This window comes from Telmatherina bonti (assembly GCF_933228915.1).
Source record: "Telmatherina bonti genome assembly, chromosome: 4".
Lineage (NCBI taxonomy): Eukaryota > Metazoa > Chordata > Actinopteri > Atheriniformes > Telmatherinidae > Telmatherina > Telmatherina bonti.
The window spans coordinates 17,686,650-17,704,868 of NC_136622.1; the positions used below are offsets into that span (position 1 = coordinate 17,686,650).

Below are 18,219 nucleotides of genomic sequence, written 5' to 3' on the forward strand. Positions count from 1 at the left end.
CTGGTGACAACAGTGGCTGATGCATAGCGCTCTCCCTGACGTCTCCAACATCGTTGCCGGCCATCATTTCTGCTCAGTGTGAATCGACTTTCATTAGAGAACAGCACTGAGGCCCACTGGTTCCTCGTCCAGCGTAAATGCTCCCTGGCCCATGCAAGACGATGATGCCTGTGCCTGGTGGTGTGGTCAGGTACCCGTGCAGGTCGTCTAGCACGCAGACCACGCTGATGTAAACGGTTTCGAATGGTCTGACGTGACACTTGGGTGCCTCTCACCTCTCTTAAACGTGCCTGGAGTTGAGTGGCATTCATCATCCGGTTTCTCAGGGCAGTGTTCACAATGTAGCGGTCATCAGCACGGGATGTGGCCAAAGGACGTCCACTTCTAGGCCTTTCTGTGACTCTTCCAGTCTCTCGATATCTCTGTTGCAACCTGCTGATGACACTCTGTGACACTCCAAGCTCAGTGGCCACTTCTGTCTGAGAACGTCCTGTTTGAAGCATCGTAATGGCAAGGGACTGTTGTTCCATTGTTAGGTGTCGTCTTGGTCTCATGATGTCAAAATGTGAACTGCATGATGAGGACAACTGTTTAAACACCAGCTCTAATTGAATCAGGACATTTATTGGTCAATTCAAGGATCACACACCTGCCGTGATTTTTGCCGTTAAGCTCCTTGTTAGAGAACAGCAACTTGTGCAAAATTTATTGAAACATTTAACAGTTGGACATGTGCATTTAAAAGCTTAGAGAAGATCACATTAAGTTCACCTGTACAGGTTTGAATGCATTTTAGGCTTGTTGTAAAATTTCACCCAAAAGCTGAATATCCCTAACTTTTTGTGAATAGTGTAATTTAGTAAATAATATTTGTTGAACTTGCATCATTTTAAGTGACGTTTACGTAAAAGCGCCTGCGCAAAAGAATGACGAAACGACGGACCCGGAAGCGGAACCTTGACCATAAAGCGTAAAAACCATAAACACAGCATTTACAGCTGTGTTTCACTCTCTGGAACATGGTGTACGTGTCCAACGGTGAGTAGTCCTTTTTCTAACACTGTTTTCTTCACGTTAGAACAATTATTTGTTGTTCCGGAGATACGCCAAGATATTCTGGACGTTAAAATAGACAGACTGTATCTAGCCAAAATGTAGCCAGTTAGCTCGGTTGTTAGCTAGCCTGGTTTTCTGACTAATATTAGCCACTGCAGCTAAAACCCCCTGAATTCCCAATAAGTTTTATAATTGCAACAGTAGCCTCTCTGTAGAAACATAATAAAATTAATAATAATCATGTAAACTTGAGTATGTGTTTGTGAAATGTATACTGTTGTATTTATTTACATACACCCATATCCTGTTGGCTGGTGTACACTTGTCACTTCAAGAAGAACAAAGTAGTGGAAGTGGCAGGCTGCAAAGAAAGATGTGTTCACTCTTAGTTTCTCTGCTTTGTCTTTCTCAGGTCAGGTCCTGGACAGTAGGTCACAGTCACCATGGCGACTGTCTTTACTCGTCGATCTTTTCTGGGGAGCAGTGGAGTTTATCGGCTTGTTGTAAGTTAAATAGTGTCCCAAGTAATGATCAAATAAATCAAACAGCCACAGTATACTATAGAACCACTTTGTTTTAAGGTTTACCAGCTATTTGCTTCTGTCTTGACAGCCTTTTCTTGTAGTGATTTTTTTTGTTTTTTGTTTTTTTTTTTTTAAGAGTAATTTGGGGGGGGTGTTTGTTTTGTTGGGGGTTTTTTTTTAAGGGGAAGGGGAAATTAATTCTATATGTTGTGTTTGTTGGTAACGCCTACATTTAGATGTGTAAGAATATTAAATTACTGTTGTATTTGTCACTGTCAAAGATGAGTGTTACTGCAGCCATATCAAGGCATCTATGAGGGTTTACGTTATTACAGCAGTATTATTTTCTGAATTTTAAGATCCATCTTATTATGCTCCATCACCAATAACAACATTTAAATGTAGCAATTTTTTTGTGTTAGTTGACATTTTAATAATGTAGAGGAAAATAAATTGATTTGTAAATATCCTGTCAAATCTCAAAGTTAAAGGAAAATGTTTTTTAATCATTTCGTTGTTGCTTTCCACTCTGACCTTCTTTGTACTTTCAGTTTTAAGACTATAATTCATCCTGACCTGTCAAAGGATGGGACCTGTGCTTCATCACGCTTCAGTGATGGCAGAGGGTAAGTCTCAGGAGTATTCATTTCACAAATGGTATAAACACACTGGGGACATGTTTCTGCAGAGTCTGTTATTTCAGGCACTAGGACCATTCTATTATGTTGTATAAATGTGTGAACTAGCCATGTTGTAACTGGGACGATGTATCATGACTAACTGGTGAAGTGTTTTTTTGGAACCAACCAGTCACTACCTGCTCTATTAAAAACTGTACCCAATTCTAGGAATTTCCTCTCTGGCTAACTGAGGAGTTAAACTATATTGCTGTCCACTTGGGAATGAATTAACTCTATATTTATGCAATTCATCCTCTTTATCATTGTTCTATTGGTTGATTTTTTGCAGTCCTCCAGGTCCTCCTGGGGGGAGGCGGCGAATGGGAAGAATAGCCCATGGTGGAGGGATCAACCCTCCACCAATGGGGGGAGGAGGATGAGGAAGGTGAGGAATTCTTTCCTTCAACAATACTCCTTTAACAGTCTTGTTGCTTTTATTGGTACCTTTTGGACATTTAAAATGCAAATTAAATTGAGCAGAGAATGTGAAAGCTCAAGTTATCTTGTCTTCCACTGACAAATCAACACCGATTGCCGGCTGTTTGTCAGTCGTGTCCATTACATGTGAGGGACCATCTTGAAATATGCTTACTTCAGCTCGTTATTTTATCTTCAAATGTATGTCTGTATTTGGCAGTGCTTTGTTTTTGTCTGTGTTGTTACCATGACAACTTCCTAATTTATCTGTTGATTTGCATGCTTTTTTTCAAGCTGAAGTTCAATTAGGTTTACTGAAGAAATTACTGGGTTTAGTTGTGTAAAAACTTAAATGCTTTAAGACTGTTAAAGTTGTGTTACAAACCAAACATTTTTTAACAATGTAATTACAAGATTAATTCACCACTGTACACTTTCACTTCTCTTTAGGTAAATGCCTACACATGCAGTGTAGGCGTGGGGCCTTGCACAGCATCTGTGGTAACTTGCTGAAGGCCCTCTTCATCAGCTGCCACTGCCGTGAGCAGTTTTGTGATGCCTTTCTGGGAATTCCTACATGTAGGGGCTAGAATGGCTGATATTGCAGCTGCCTGCATCACTTCTGCCGTTTTCTCATCCTTCCAACCTAATTTATAGTGACTTCAGTCTGTTGAAAATATATATACTGCTTGTATTTAGTCATCGCCCTTGGAATCATTTTAATTTTTTTTTTTATCTTTCTGGTTGAATAAAAATTAAGTTTGATTCATTTAATTTTTTTAAACACTTTTTTTAATGCTGGCCGTTGTTGTCAGCACTCACAGCTAAGGATCACACATGTATTCCTTAAATTTAGCATCAGTCATTAAGTAACATAATTTTGACAGGTTGGAGATTTGGTGTCTGGAAAAACAGTGCAAATATATTATTCAGATATATCTAATAGTCTGGCTCATACTAGATATAACAAACTGGTCAAGAAAGCTGGTTCTGTACTTGGAGTAACGCTGGAGCTGATTGTCCAAAGAAGAATGCTGCACAAGCTGATGAAGATGATGGAGGATTCTTCACACCCTCTCCACAACACAGTGATGAAACAAAGTGTGTTCAGTTAGAGGCTTCTTCAGGTCCGCTGTAAGACTGAAAGATACAGAAGATTATTCCTGCCAGCAGCCACCAACCTCCGGAAGAAGACCTCCTCAAGTTAATAATTATATACAACAATATTGAATTTCCCTTTGGGGATTAATAAAGTTTTTTTCATTTCATTTCACATTCTTTCACTGAAACCAAGATACTGACAAAAAGCGATTTATCCAAGTTGATGGATTTATTTACAGTTTTGGGCAGTAAAGAACTTAGTAGTTACAGTACTATTTACAGAGCCACAGACACACTTCTGCCATATGTGATCACATCATACAAGCCACCAAACACATTCGGCTCACAACACTGTCTTACAAATTGTAAAATTTTCTTCAAGGATTATTGGTATGAATGGTCTTTTTTCCCTCTCAGTCCATCTCGCATCTCAAGACGTAAATAAATGGTGAATGTTTTCACCAGACGAAAGCAGCTCTCTCTCTGAGCATCCGGACACCGAAGCGCTGCCATTCTCCACGGTGGACCCACATCTCCTGTGTTGTGTCAAGACACGCCAACACAGCTCCCCCTTTCCATGATATCAGGCGGGGGTCCATGTCCTATAGCATACACACATCAGTATACAATTCATTGAAGGATTGATTTAAAGTATTTTATTAAGTCCATTTCAGACAGTTACATTCAAAAGTTTGTGAACCAAAAATTCCTGATAGCTGCATATATAACTACAAAAGCACTCTGAGCGCAAACCTCTCCCAAGGCCTTTTATAAGTTCCAAACATTGATCCGGATCACCACCAAAATTAAATCAGTTCTTCCTTTTCACATTGTCTATGAACCAGGGTCAACATCAGGTTTAGGCCTGTTTTGCTTTGGCCAAGTCAGGAGAAGAACACATTTACTGAACAGTATGCTGTAAAATATACTTGTGAAATCGCAATGAAAATATCATAATTAAAGAAGTGGGACATACAGTAAAAAAAAACAATCACAGTCCAAACATTAAATAGCCAAAGAATGGTTAAAAAATGTATAAAGTGAATGTTTTTTATAAGTAAAATTCATACAAAAAATATTTATCTCAAGCAGTGAAAGCAGATGTTCATTTACTTCTGTTTACAGAATCTGTAACCACTGGATTAGTATCTCATTAAGCAAAGATCCATGTCTGAAAGTTTCATCTCATTCTGGTAACTTGTTTCTCTACATCTGTTTTTTACAACACTAAAGGTTTTTATAAAACTCATGCAGATTTTTTTTTTTCCTCACATAGCGGTTAACACAACACAAATCTAACTTATGAAACAAAAGCTACTGTGCAACTTTGGTGAATGCAACATATCCTGCAGTACCTTTGGCCGTGTTATGACCTCCACATTGTCAACCAGTCTTCTGAAGGATGGTGGCATCTTGTTGATGATGCGATGAAGGAGAAATTCCTGAACGCCGTGAAACATCAGCCCTCCGCCCACAACCAGGATGGAGCTGTACATCTTACGTTTAGTTTCATCTGATGCTGATGACAAATGGAACAAATACGAATAAAACAGAACATCCTGAACAATGGGAATACGACTGTCTTCTTCTCTCGCTCCAACTTTTGCCTGCATTTTTCTGCATCGTTTAAGATCTTTAATAGAAACCACGATTAAATACATTTCTGCCATTTCCATTTTTTTCATCCTTAAATTAATACATATTCCACTACTTAATCCTTTTTTCACTCCACAATCCACATTCTTACCGCAGCAGTCGATGCTATGCAGGATTGCTTTGTCCAGTCCCAAAGCTTTGCTCTCAAACTGGCTCATGATAGCAGTTTTTCTGGAAAGGTGTGTCGACAGGGAATCTTCCATTGCTCCTGCACCGACGAGACACTCCCCTTGCGCAGACCCCATCTCCATTTCCCCTTGCATCCCTCCTCCTCCACTTCCACAGCCACTACCACTGCCCTTCGGTAGGTCTGACATCTCACCAACCCCAACCTGACTGCTCATCTCACCATCCAAACCCCCACCTGTCCTGGAAACAGCCTTACGGTCTGCAGCAGATTTGGAAGACTGTTGGAGGAAAAAGGATCAAGAACCAGTAATCATTTATCTGCACTAATTAAATGCTATTTAATGCATAAAGTGACATATTTATGAGTTACCTGGTCCTGTTTGCTCTGCGTGGCCAGCAAGTAGTGTTCATCGTGAGGATCCTCTGAGTCACCTTGGGAACGGTACTGAAGCGAAGTCATCTTCTGACCTACAATGCCAAATGTGGCTGGGTAAAAAAGACCCATGGGTGCCTACAGAGGAGAAAAAGACAGATAAGGCATTTAACACGAGACAGAAATATGGCTAGCAGGAGAAGAAACAATGTAGAGATAGTTTCTGCACCAATCCTAAAAATGATTTATCATTAAATGTTTTATCAAAAGATACCTGTAATTTTTCATCTCCAAGTCGAATCTGATACAAAAGAGCTGGGGCTTCTGGGAAACGTGTCTGAAATTCATGATCTTGTAATCCTGATATGTCCTGTACAGAACAAACAAACAAAAGAACAAAGAAGTTATTAAAGTAAATGCTAAATTGTCAACTAGCTCTCTAAGAGAACTTTGGTTAACTACTCATTTTACTTTGAAGGTGATCTGTGTTTATTAGTTTTTTAAAAACCTGCTCTCAACCAACACACACTTGATCAAGATGGCAGAAAGTCTCTTTTAGGTGCTGTAAGAGCTGACAATCCAGTCTGTTGGGCAGCTGACAGTCTCTGTAGGGAAATCCTGCCCTCTGAAGCAGCCAGAAAAAAGTTCGTGTCACATCTGAACCGCCGTAAGCTAAACATAACCTGTTAAAGAGACAGAACATGTGATATGTGAAAATGAAAGACATAAACATGCAATTATTTAAACTTTTAATTTATTTATATGGAATACTATTTTGGATTTTTTTTTTTCTTCTCTTGTGTAATTGACCCTACCTAGAGTTCCGGTGGGATACGCCATCCTCCACACAGCAGATACTCGTTTTCTGGTCACCTACATCCACTACGCAAGCACTGCTTAATCCGCTGCCAAATGTAGCACACACGGACTCCTGGTGTACAATGATTGCTGCAAAAATAAAAAGAGAATACATTACTTTTTTATGAGCTCAACTAACTAAACAAGTTCAAGCACAGCAGTGTAGAAACATCAACTGTATAATAGTTCAGATGGACGTTATTGTCTTGGGTATAGTTTTGCATGTTTGTGCAATACCTGAGAATCCCATATTAAGCAGCAGCATGTTGACAACTTCCTTAATGTGATGTCTGTTATAGATATCAGGGACCAGCAGGATACATCTGTAATACTGTCGGCCAATAAAAATAAATAAATAAAAAAATGAATGCTAGAAAGGAATTTCCACCACTGGTGTTTAGATTTCATTTCCAGGGTTTATTAAAGCAGAGTTACTAACTGTATTTTAGAAAACCTTACAATGCAAAACAACCGCAGTCTTGCTGTTTAAAAACTTTACAACTACAAACCTTTTCTTTGTGCTTTCTTTCAACATTTATTGCTTTCTTATTTCAAGATGTCCACTGCAACTAACACATCTGAAAAACAGTAAAGTTCTCCAACCTTTAAATCTTTCAAAGGGATATCCAGATGCTTCTGGATCACATGACTCCAGATGGTCTCAAGATCAGCCAAGACTGCACTCAGTGAGCCTCCAGGACCTGAATGTACATTCAGCTGACCTCTGACAACAGGCCAGTGAATGTTGTAACAGTCTGATGGATTCACATAAACAGCCTATAAAATAGCAGAACAGAAGCAGGTGAGTAAAACTGGGTCATACAAACACTTTATGTAATGCAAACTGTTTATGTATTTTTGGGTACATGAACTGACCTCCTCTCCCACCAGATAAGGAGGATGATGAACTGTGTTTGTCCACTTTACCCTGGAGCTGCTGTCAAGTACTGCTGGACGGATCTGACAGTTATACGCTCTGGCCTGGATATACACACATGAACACATTTGGTGTAAAATAGATACATAAATGCACACTGAAAGCACTACACTTGTTCTCACAGCCATAGATACCACAGTATTATACAGTGACTGCTTCGCCCAATTCTCTTTTTCACAAACCAACCTGTTCAGGAGATACAGGAGTTCTTCGCACACCATTTGACATCTTCTTTGACCAGATGGCCTGATCGACCATTTTAAGCCCATTCTGCCTCTGCTCATTACTCTCTGGTTTCTGCTGGATAAAAAGTACATGAAAAATGACACCCAAATGATTTTAAAAAAAAGAAAAAAAAAGTCTCAGATCAACTTAGGGTTTGTATGGGTACTGTATAAAGGTAAGTGTGCTAAAGTGTGACTTACATTCAGACCTTCTCTCAACAGCCAAGCGTCTTCATATCTGGGCTGTCCACTTTGTTTATGTCTGCGTGCGATTACGTGGGGAACCGTAACCGGAAGAGTGTCCGTTGCTCGGCCAATGCGGAGAGTTCTTGAACCAGGGTGAATGACAACAACAAAACTGCTCTGTATTTGCTGTGAAAAGGGAAAACGTTACATTTATGGTTTTAGCATATGAATATAACTATGAAAACATCTGCACATCATGCTACTACTATAACAGCATCCAACCTTCTGTGAAAACTTCATAATATTATGGAACATTGTTACTGTAGGGACTTGTTCTCATTCAGTCACACGGGGCTTCCACAAGAAAGTTGTGACCTTGCAGTCTTATGCGGGAATCTAATACCATTCTTGCAAAGGATGTTTAATGATTTTCATATTTGATGATATTATGTACACGGTGGTCCAAAGTCTTAAACATGCGAAATGTTGAATTCTGGTGACTATGAAGGTGGGAGCATGATTTACTAGAACATTTTCATAACCCTCAAATATTTTAGTGGACTTTCCTGCCCGATGATCAGAGCACCTTATTATACATTTACAAATGGAGCCAAACCACATCAATAAAATATATTTTTTCTACTAAACAGTGATAAACTTATTCACTGTAGGTGTTGTCCATCTGTACCGTTATTTATTTTTTATCTGGTGTGGAACTATGTAAACTTAGTCAAAGAAACATTTCAGTCTTGTTCTAATTATTAAAATGTGATTAATATTCACATTAATGTCTTAAAACCTAACGGGAAAACATCTGATTTCTCTACACACCTCCTGCAGAGGGTCGGGGATTGCAGCAGGAGTAATGGGTCTTTTCACTCCGCGCTGCTGCTCCTTTTCTCGCTCCTTTTCCTTCTCCTTTCCGCTGTCTTGCTCCTTTTCAGCCTGAGTCATTGTAGCTGCTCTATTTTGGACTATATATCAATATGAATAAAACAAAAACGCCCGTGTATGAATAGTCTGAAACATCTGAAAGGTCCCTTCGTCGTCAAGTTGTGAATTCTACTTCCGTGTTTGATCACGTGGCACAAAATGTCTATTTCTATTTGTTGTGAACTCTTCTTCTTCGCTTTTTTCGAAACTCAAAATGTGCCACACGTGTCCTCCTATAATTAATGTTATTGTAGTAGTGCCAATTTTACATTTATTTATAAAAGAAAAAAAAGAAAGAAAAAAAAAGTCTAGTAATGAGCCGTTAATTTGAGTTAGATGTGTTGCAAGGAAACAGGAAAGTCTGCATGTGGGCCAGTAAGACCAGAGTTGAGGATCCTTGGTCTCTGGGGAAGTCCTGGAAATATCAGTAATATACATTTTCTTGCAAATGCATGACAAGAGCTGAAAAATACGATTTTTAAATACTTCCAACGGTGTAATTATGTCTTGTACATATGTGGTGTCGCATATTGTGTGTGTTGTTTATGTGTCTGGCAGAGTGCCCAGTCAACTGTGATCTGCTGCCTGTTGTAGTGTCCTGTTCCACCAGGGGATGCCCCTGAAGAAGAATTGGACAGCTGGGCAATCTTTTGCAAGGGAAACAGATGCAATTCACATTGGTGTGTAAGAGTGTATATGATAGTGAAAACGTGCAGCATATAGACGACAAAACTGTTTAGACCAAAAATGGCTGTATAAATATTTCTTTGAATGAGTGACAGTGCCATGTTGTGTAAAGAGCTCTGGGTAAGAGAGAAAATGCCACACAGAAATGTGGGTTCATTTATTTGTAACATTCTAAGTCTTTGTGTTTTTTTGTGTTTTTTTTCCCAGAATTGGTTTAAGCAGAACTTAAACAGACCACACAGCTGAGACAGTTTCCATTAATTATTGTCAAGTTTGTGCCAAGCATGTCCTTGCTCGAACTGACAGTTAATGATCTCCCATTCAATCTTGTTTGAAAAAATGTAACAATATCTTAGTAAGCCATGCATACATAATAAAGCAAATATTCTTTAGTGGGGTTTTTTTTGCAGAGAGAAATATTAGTCTGCGATGGACTGGTGACCTGTTCATTGCTGGCATAGGCTCAGCTTCACCACAACCCTGAAAAGGACTAAGCAGGCTGTGACAATATGTTTTAGTATCGATTCAATTTCAATTTTTGGGCTGCCAATTCATTATAAGTTGTGATTCTCATGATTCCTCAATATTGCTGAATTTTGTATACTGAAAACAAAAAAGAAATGTACAAAACTTTTTTTGCTTGTCATTGTCTTTGATTTAAATTAGGAAAAAAAGAACACAGTAGCCAGACCATCATTCTGCTGCTATGATGCCCAAGAAGACAAGTAAAAAGATCAATAAAAACAATAAAAAAAAAATATATATATATATTGTATTATAATGGATTATTTTGATTTATTTAGCAAAAGAAATCAATTTCTAACAAAAAAAAATTATTTTAAAATTCTGAAGCAAAAAAATCTCGACATTCCCTTTTTACTATTCATATATATATATATACATACATATATATATATATACGTACGTACATACATACATACATACATACATACATATATATATATATATATATATATATATATATACATACATATATATTTATTTATATGTATATTTATATGTATCTTAGACAACGGTGAGCACAGTTGTCCCTTGTTCTACCTCTGTGGACATACCTCGCTTATTTCTGCATAGCTTTTCTGTAGCTTCCTCTAGTTTTACTGTACTCTGCTTACTGTATAAAACTGCTGGTCTGAATATCACATCAGATAGTTTCTTCTTACTATCTCTCTGAGCATGAAGACACCTGCAAAGTTTGTTCAAATCCTTCATCAGACAGAATGTCTTGCATGCCCTCAGTTCTAACGGCAACAAACGGCAATCCTTCTTCTCATTCAGCTGCACCACCCAGAACTTGGCCAAATCTTCGGCATTCTTTGCGTGACTTGCCACCATGTTGAGGATCAGAGGGTAAAGGTCATGAGCCGTAGCTGGGATGGACTGCTTTGGGTTGAGAGAATGGCTGAGCTGTGAAGAGGACTGAGAAGAGAAGAGGAGAGAACAGAAAACTAATCAGCTCAAGGGAAACAGCCACACAAATATCTAAACAGTTTTAAAGTATGCTTTTAATTTAACTCTGATTTTAAAAAAAAAAAAAACAAATAGGAAAGAATAAAAGAGAGAACTTACAGCCTCTGCCTGTGGGGAGACAATGAGTACACGGTCAACTGCCTTTGCCTCCTCTGCAAGCCATCGCATTGGCCCCAATTCTGCGATCCTTCCCTGTTGCCACATGTCGATAGAGACTTTATAGCTACAGTGCAGCTGCAGGAACTCTGCCAGTGCTACCACTGCTCCCTGGAAGGCTGAATTCACAGCTGGGTAAACCACAAGTACAGGAACTGGGGCCATGGGATTTAAAGACAAAAAGTCGAAATCCAAAGATGGTGCAGTGTTAGGTCCCCAATTTTTGTCTGAGGAGGGAAAAACACAACAACACAAAAACAAACAAAAAGTGTATGAAAAGGAGAACTTCACCTTGATATGCTTGAGTAGTTTTTTTGTTGTTGTTGTTTTTTTTATCAATAGCTAAAATCTAGGAGTAGAAGCATGCCAACAACAGTGGCTGGAAGTTTGATACCAATTAAAATGTACTTTTAAAGTCTAAAATAGTCAAGATATATACAAGTCAAACTGGGACACCCTCAGAAAACTAAGGACACTTCTTCTACAGTTTTGGTTCCCATTCATCTTACTATCAATGATTGGACATTCAAAAAGTGATGTATTTACAGATTATATAGCAGGAACTCAGGATCATCAAAGCAGCCAGTACTCCAAAGATGATAAGTGTGACATCTTTAACTGTCAGGCCTGCAAAGACAAGCATATGCACATATAGCACATGTATTATTATGGGTGTTTTGGTTTTTTTGTTAGTTTATTTGTTTTTAAATGACATTTGAAATATATAACTGATAATTCTGATAGGTCTTACATAGAGAAGTGGGCTCGGGAGTGCTTATAACTGAAGGGATAAAACCTAAAAAAAAAAAACAGTCAAAGGTGGAATATAAACACATACACCGTAATGTATTAGTGGCATCATTACAGAACATCTGCAGTTTCAACTCCATATGTGCATTTGTGGTATGGTGTTTTTTTCTTTTTTTATATACAAAATGTGGACTGACGGTACTGCCAACCTCCAACTGTTTCAATTCATTTTAAATAAACATAAAACTGTTAGAGTAATAAAAAAAAAGATCAATTAAACCTGGACTGTGTCAATTAAAATTCAACAGTGCTTTAAAAAAGAGTAAACACAAGATTAAGTGCAGCTCAGGAGTCAGTCCCAAATGCACACGTTTTTATAAATCATCTCAATATATCACATGATAATACATCACATTAGATGCTGTCAGTCTTTTTTCTTTTAGATGTGGACATCATCATTAAATTGGAGTTAGATGTGTTGCAGATAAACATGGAAAGTCGGAATGTGGGCCTGCGAGGACTACAGTTGGGGATCCCTGATCTATGGTAAAGCCTTGGAAATAACAATAAGATATGTATACATACCTTTTCAAATACATGAAAAGATCTTAGAAATACGGTTGTGTTTTTCTTATAATTTCAACTCTGGAATTATGTCTTGTAAGTATGAAGTGTTGCATATTTGGTCGTTGCTTATGTGTCTGGCAGAGTGCCCAGTAGGTCAACTGTGATCTGCTGCCTGTTGTGGTTTCATTATCCACCAGGGGGATGCCCCTGAAGAGGTAATTGACAGCTGCTCAATCTTTTGCATGGAAAACGGATGTAAAAATACCACTGCAGTTCACACTGGTGTGAAAGAGTGTTTCTGATAGTGAAAAAGTAAAGCACATAGACTACAAAACTACTCGGCACAGGCTTTTATAAATCATCTCAACATATCACATGATAATAACATCACGTTGGATGCAGTCAGTCTATTTGTTTAGATGTAGGTGTCTTCCCCTTTTACCTCCTTTGCATTTGAGTCACTTTAGACAAAACAAAGTTTCTTCACTCTGCATAATCTCACAAGTACAACCATTCAAACTAAATATTCTAACATTTCCAACAATCTTATATTCAGATTTTAATATTCTAAATTCTGCGATGGACTGGCGAACTGTGCAGGGTGTACCCTGCCTTTGGCCCAAAGACTGCTGGGATAGGCTCCAGCTTCCCCTTAATCGGACTAAGCGGTTAGAAGAATGAATGAATGAATGAATAAATGAATGAATATTCTAAATTAATTTTATGTTGACTAGTGTTTATTAAGTTCCCAATCTCCCACACTGAGCTAATAAAATCAGAGAATTAGGCAGGATTTCACTGTTTACATTTAAAATTTACTCACTTTTTGTGTGCACAGGCTTTGTTGTGACATTCCCTACAAAAAGAGAGGTTTTGGTAACTTAAGATGAAAATGATACCATTATATGATGATACCATGATACCATTGCTATTACAAACAAACACACTGTTTAGGAAACATCAACAATATATCTTTAGCAGCATTATTTAATCGTTAGAAAGTGTCAATTGTACATTTTCTGTTATGCTACCTTTTTGTTGTCTTCTCAGAGCAATTTTTAAGTTGCAAATTTAAAGATAAATGGGAAAAAAGCCTTACTTAGATCCTGATCTAGGTTGTTTTGCACCTTTATACTGGTTGTCATGGAAGAAGACTCAATCCCAACAGGAGGAAAGGGAAGATTGAAAGCATGTATGTCGTAGGAGCCAGAGCTTGCTGGCATAGAATAATGAAACCATTCCTAAAATTGAAATGAATGCAAATTTAAAGTTAATTAATAGAGTATAAACTTTAAAACATATCAGATCCATTGGATGTAGCATTATTTTATTCTCATATATCATACAGTTAAATACTGCTACAAATAAAAATAAGTAATAAGTAAAAAAAAATAAAAAAAATAAAAAATAATAATAATAATCATCATCATCTTCATCATCATCATCATTATCATCATCATCAAACAAAACAAAAAGAGGAAATATTTCTAGTTATGACCCTCTCCAATACCTGCTCTAACCCAGTGAGGTTAGCATCTTTCCAAGGAGGGATGTATTGACAGATGTAGGATGGCTCTTGCGTAATATCAATCCAAGTACTTTCCAAGTATCTTATACTTGCTGTAAAGAAAGAAGGTAAAAAGGTTAATGGAATTAATACATTTGCCAGTCAGCATGGATCATTAGATAATATATCCATAGCTGTCTACCACAGGGCCCCTAAAGGCCTAAACTACATGTAGTAACATTTACTTATCCATGTTTGATTCATTCTTAAAATATAAAAATACATTACAATTAATATGATTTTGGTCACTTTATTTTATAACTATAACCAATATTATTATTTCTATAATTAAGGTGTTCTTCCTATATGGCATTTGCTGATCTAGATGAAGGTTGGGTTTGGTGATGTTTAAAGCTTTTGGGAAATAAATCAGGTGTCACATCAAGTCTGACAAAAAGACTTCAGTAGATATATGTTCAATGGAATAAATGTGTTTGTGTCCATGTCAACAAAGTTTCAATTTTATTAGTGAAGCTATTTCAAATTCTAATTAAATAACATTAATAACTTGTGTCTTACCATCAATGTTGACTGCCCAGCTTATTTTAAGCATTGGATTTCCTCCGCCTTTTACCTCCGCCACTTTCAAACCAGCAAGCTTTGATGGGGGGGTGTTGCTATATCGGGGAAATTCTGTAACGATAGCGAAGCTCACTGTCATCCCCATGTTGTAGCTTTATTTTATTTTCTGCTGTGTGAAAAGCTATTCCTTCTTAAAATAGTTCTTGAAATATGCAAACTTCGTTATTAAATAAATAAATAAATAAACAAATCTTTTAAAACAAATGAATAAAGCCATAAGTTTCAAGGAGATTTAAAAGAAAATACCAAAATACAGAGCCTAAAAAATCTAGTCATCCAAACTCAAATCAGGGGTGATAAGATGATGAGTTTAAGGAACCATTGGCAGGGGTATTTCCAGAGGATCACTATTAGGAGCTGGGGTTTTTTTCTTTCTTTCTGTTTTTTAGATGAAAACAAGAACATTTGGCGTTTGATAAGATCATCCGCTATGAATCTTAGCGAGTAGTTTGTGGAGTCCTCCAGGGGTTAATTCTTAGACCTCTTCTATTCAACTTGCATGTCATCCCAATATTACAGAATTCTGACGTTAATTATCCCAGTTATGTGGTGATGCACAACTTTATGTCTCTTTGTTACCAGATGACCAAAGTCCAGTAGACTTGCTGTGTCAGTGTTTGGATCAAATAAACATCATGATGAGAGAGAATTTTCATTCCAATTAAATGAAAACAAAACAGAGATTATGTGTGACAGCAAAGAGAAGAGGGTCATCATTGGTAAACATCTGGAGACTCAGGGTCTTAAAGTCACCAACCAAGTCTTGAACCTTGGAGTTTTAATAGACTCAGATCTGACTTTCAGCAGCCACATCAAAGCACTCATGAGACAGACAGACAACAAAAGAATCAAAAGTTTATCCTCCCAGAAAGACCAGCAGAAACTTATCGATGCATTAATCTCCAGTAGTACTGTATATTACCATAATGGTCATTTAACAAGACTTCTTAAAAACATCTGCTGCTCATCCAGAACACTGCTGCTAGAACTTTAACTAGAACTAAGAGGTCAGAGCACATCACACCCATTTTAAAATCTTTGCACAGGCTTTCAGTCAGTCACAGGCTGGATTTTAAAACCTACTGATGGTTTACAAATCCCAGCATGGTTTAGGACCAGAATACATCAGCGATATGTTCAGAGAATATAAACCAAGCAGAGCTAGATGATTTGAGATCCAAAGACTCAAATCATCTAGTCCAGACCAGAGTCTAGAATAAACATGGAGAAGCAGCCTTTAGCTGTAACGGTAACAACAAGTTGAACAAATTGTCAGAGATTAAACTTTTACCAAAAGTGGACATTTAATCCAGATTTAAAACATTTATTTTTTAATGCTTCTTTGTATGAATTCTGCACACCAACCTTTAGCACACATTTTCCTTTTAATTATTTTAGTCAAGTTTCTGATTTTATTGTGATTTTTGCTATTTTTTTCTCACTTTTACTACTTTTTATGCTTTCTTTGCACAATATCTAATGATTTGAATGTTTTATGTAAAGTAGTTTGAATTGTTTTGCACATGAAATGTTCAAGAAAAATAAACGTCCCTTGCCTTGCCAAAAACTTTCGGCGAGCCAGTGAAGGACAGTAAGACCTAATACCTTTTCTCAATTAATTTATTTTAGTTCATGTCAAAACCTTGCAGTGACATTTTTTTAGGATGTTTAATTCAATTTTCTCTATTTATACAGAACAACAGTTCACAAGACAGTTCTTCTTAGAGCTAGAAATGTATTAGAGGATAACACATTTCCCAGATTTGTGTAGCGGGACCTATTAGACAAATGAGAAACAAAGCAGTTGAGAGTCATATTGAAGCTTATATGGTATGCCATGTGGCTGACTATGAAATTATGGTCTATTGTGTCTAAATTTAGGATGATGTCAAGGACAACTTAAGGGCAGTGCCAGCTCCAAACAAATGACCATTCATGCCAGACTTAGTGCTGTATGAAGAAAAGAATGGAAGTTTTATAAGTCACATATAATCATAGTTCGAATAAACTGTGTGGCATTTACAGAAAATTAAATGTGTATAAGATTCACTTAAAAAGAAAAACCTTTGCACCTCTGCTCTCTTTTTCTATAGTGTCTGTTTAACTTTATTTCTAAACAAGGCATCAAGAAAAATTTCAGCTTTTTCAAATGAGAAACCTTTCCTGAGTGATCATGCTGGACCTTTTCCTTCCTTTAGATGGCTTTTATGTTACTTGGCAAATAAAGCTTAATTAAATATAATTTATTTCAACCGGTGCCATTAAAATCTAAAATTTAAAGCGAGTTTTACTAAAACAATCTTTTAGACTAATTCTGTTGCAGCGTATCTCTGGGCCGTGTGAGCGGAGAAAAAAATCAAGAAAAATGTGTGATCTTGTTGATAGAGAAACTCAAAACTATTAATTCACATTTATTGTAGTCATGGTTCAAATCTATAACATACAAATAATAAAAAAAATACATACTAAGCACTTACCATGGATCTCATCACACTTCACTCTCTGCAAAGATATTCAAGACATATACGATTACATTTTATTTACGTTTTTACACACACACACACACACACACATATATGTGTGTGTAAATATATATATATATATATATATATATATATATATATATACATATATATATATATATATATATATACATATATATATATATATATATATATACATATATATATATATATATATATATATATATATATATATATACATACATATATATATATATATATATATATATATATATATACATATATATATATATATATATATATATATATATATATATATATATATATATATATATATATATATATATATATATATATATATATATATATATATGTATACTTATACGAATCCAATTAAAAAGCCAGTATCTTACAATTTGATGTGATGTCACCTGGGTCGCGACAGAACAGAGAACAAAAAGCGTAAATCCGTCCATCATTAGATCCCATTTGGTTTAAAACTGAAAAAGGAGATCTAAGTGAAAATGAGTACTGAATACTGCTGACTCGTCAGTGTGTGTTCATGGAGGACCCTCTGCTGCAGCAGTGAAGTATCGGGGAGTTTGCAGCGTAAATACGCCCACTAAGCCCCGCCCACCTACTGGTCATACGTAGGAGTCTCTGGTGTCCGAAAACAAGGTAAGCTCCGCTGTTTCTGCTGCTGGTTTCAATAACTCCTACCGTCTTTTCTACAGCTTTGACGCAAACTTTTTTATTTATTTATTTATTTATTTTTTTTAAAACACCATTTCAACTTTTAATAAATGCACGTTGTGAGATGATTTAAAGCGATTTTTGTGCCCCGTGTAAAGTCCAGACGACC

General features: G+C 36.8%; 2 protein-coding genes across 2 annotated transcripts; one reads left to right on the forward strand and one right to left on the reverse strand.

Annotated features, from left to right (window-relative positions):
* The first annotated feature begins 938 nt into the window (after positions 1-938).
* On the forward strand, positions 939-3,451 carry selenok (selenoprotein K). Its single transcript, XM_079239582.1, has 5 exons — positions 939-1,038; positions 1,469-1,559; positions 2,132-2,206; positions 2,550-2,645; positions 3,128-3,451. The coding sequence occupies exons 1-4, from the start codon at positions 1,020-1,022 to the stop codon at positions 2,638-2,640; spliced, it is 276 nt and encodes a 91-aa protein (XP_079095708.1). The 5' UTR covers positions 939-1,019; the 3' UTR covers positions 2,641-2,645; positions 3,128-3,451.
* Positions 3,452-4,181: 730 nt separating this feature from the next.
* On the reverse strand, positions 4,182-9,129 carry actr8 (actin related protein 8). The gene is made up of 13 exons (XM_079239701.1): positions 8,973-9,129; positions 8,157-8,327; positions 7,918-8,028; positions 7,671-7,775; positions 7,398-7,571; positions 7,032-7,125; positions 6,752-6,884; positions 6,466-6,619; positions 6,211-6,306; positions 5,934-6,074; positions 5,526-5,841; positions 5,134-5,297; positions 4,182-4,380 (listed from the first exon to the last, which is right to left on the reverse strand). The coding sequence occupies exons 1-13, from the start codon at positions 9,093-9,095 to the stop codon at positions 4,237-4,239; spliced, it is 1,926 nt and encodes a 641-aa protein (XP_079095827.1). The 5' UTR covers positions 9,096-9,129; the 3' UTR covers positions 4,182-4,236.
* Between the last annotated feature and the right edge of the window lie 9,090 nt (positions 9,130-18,219).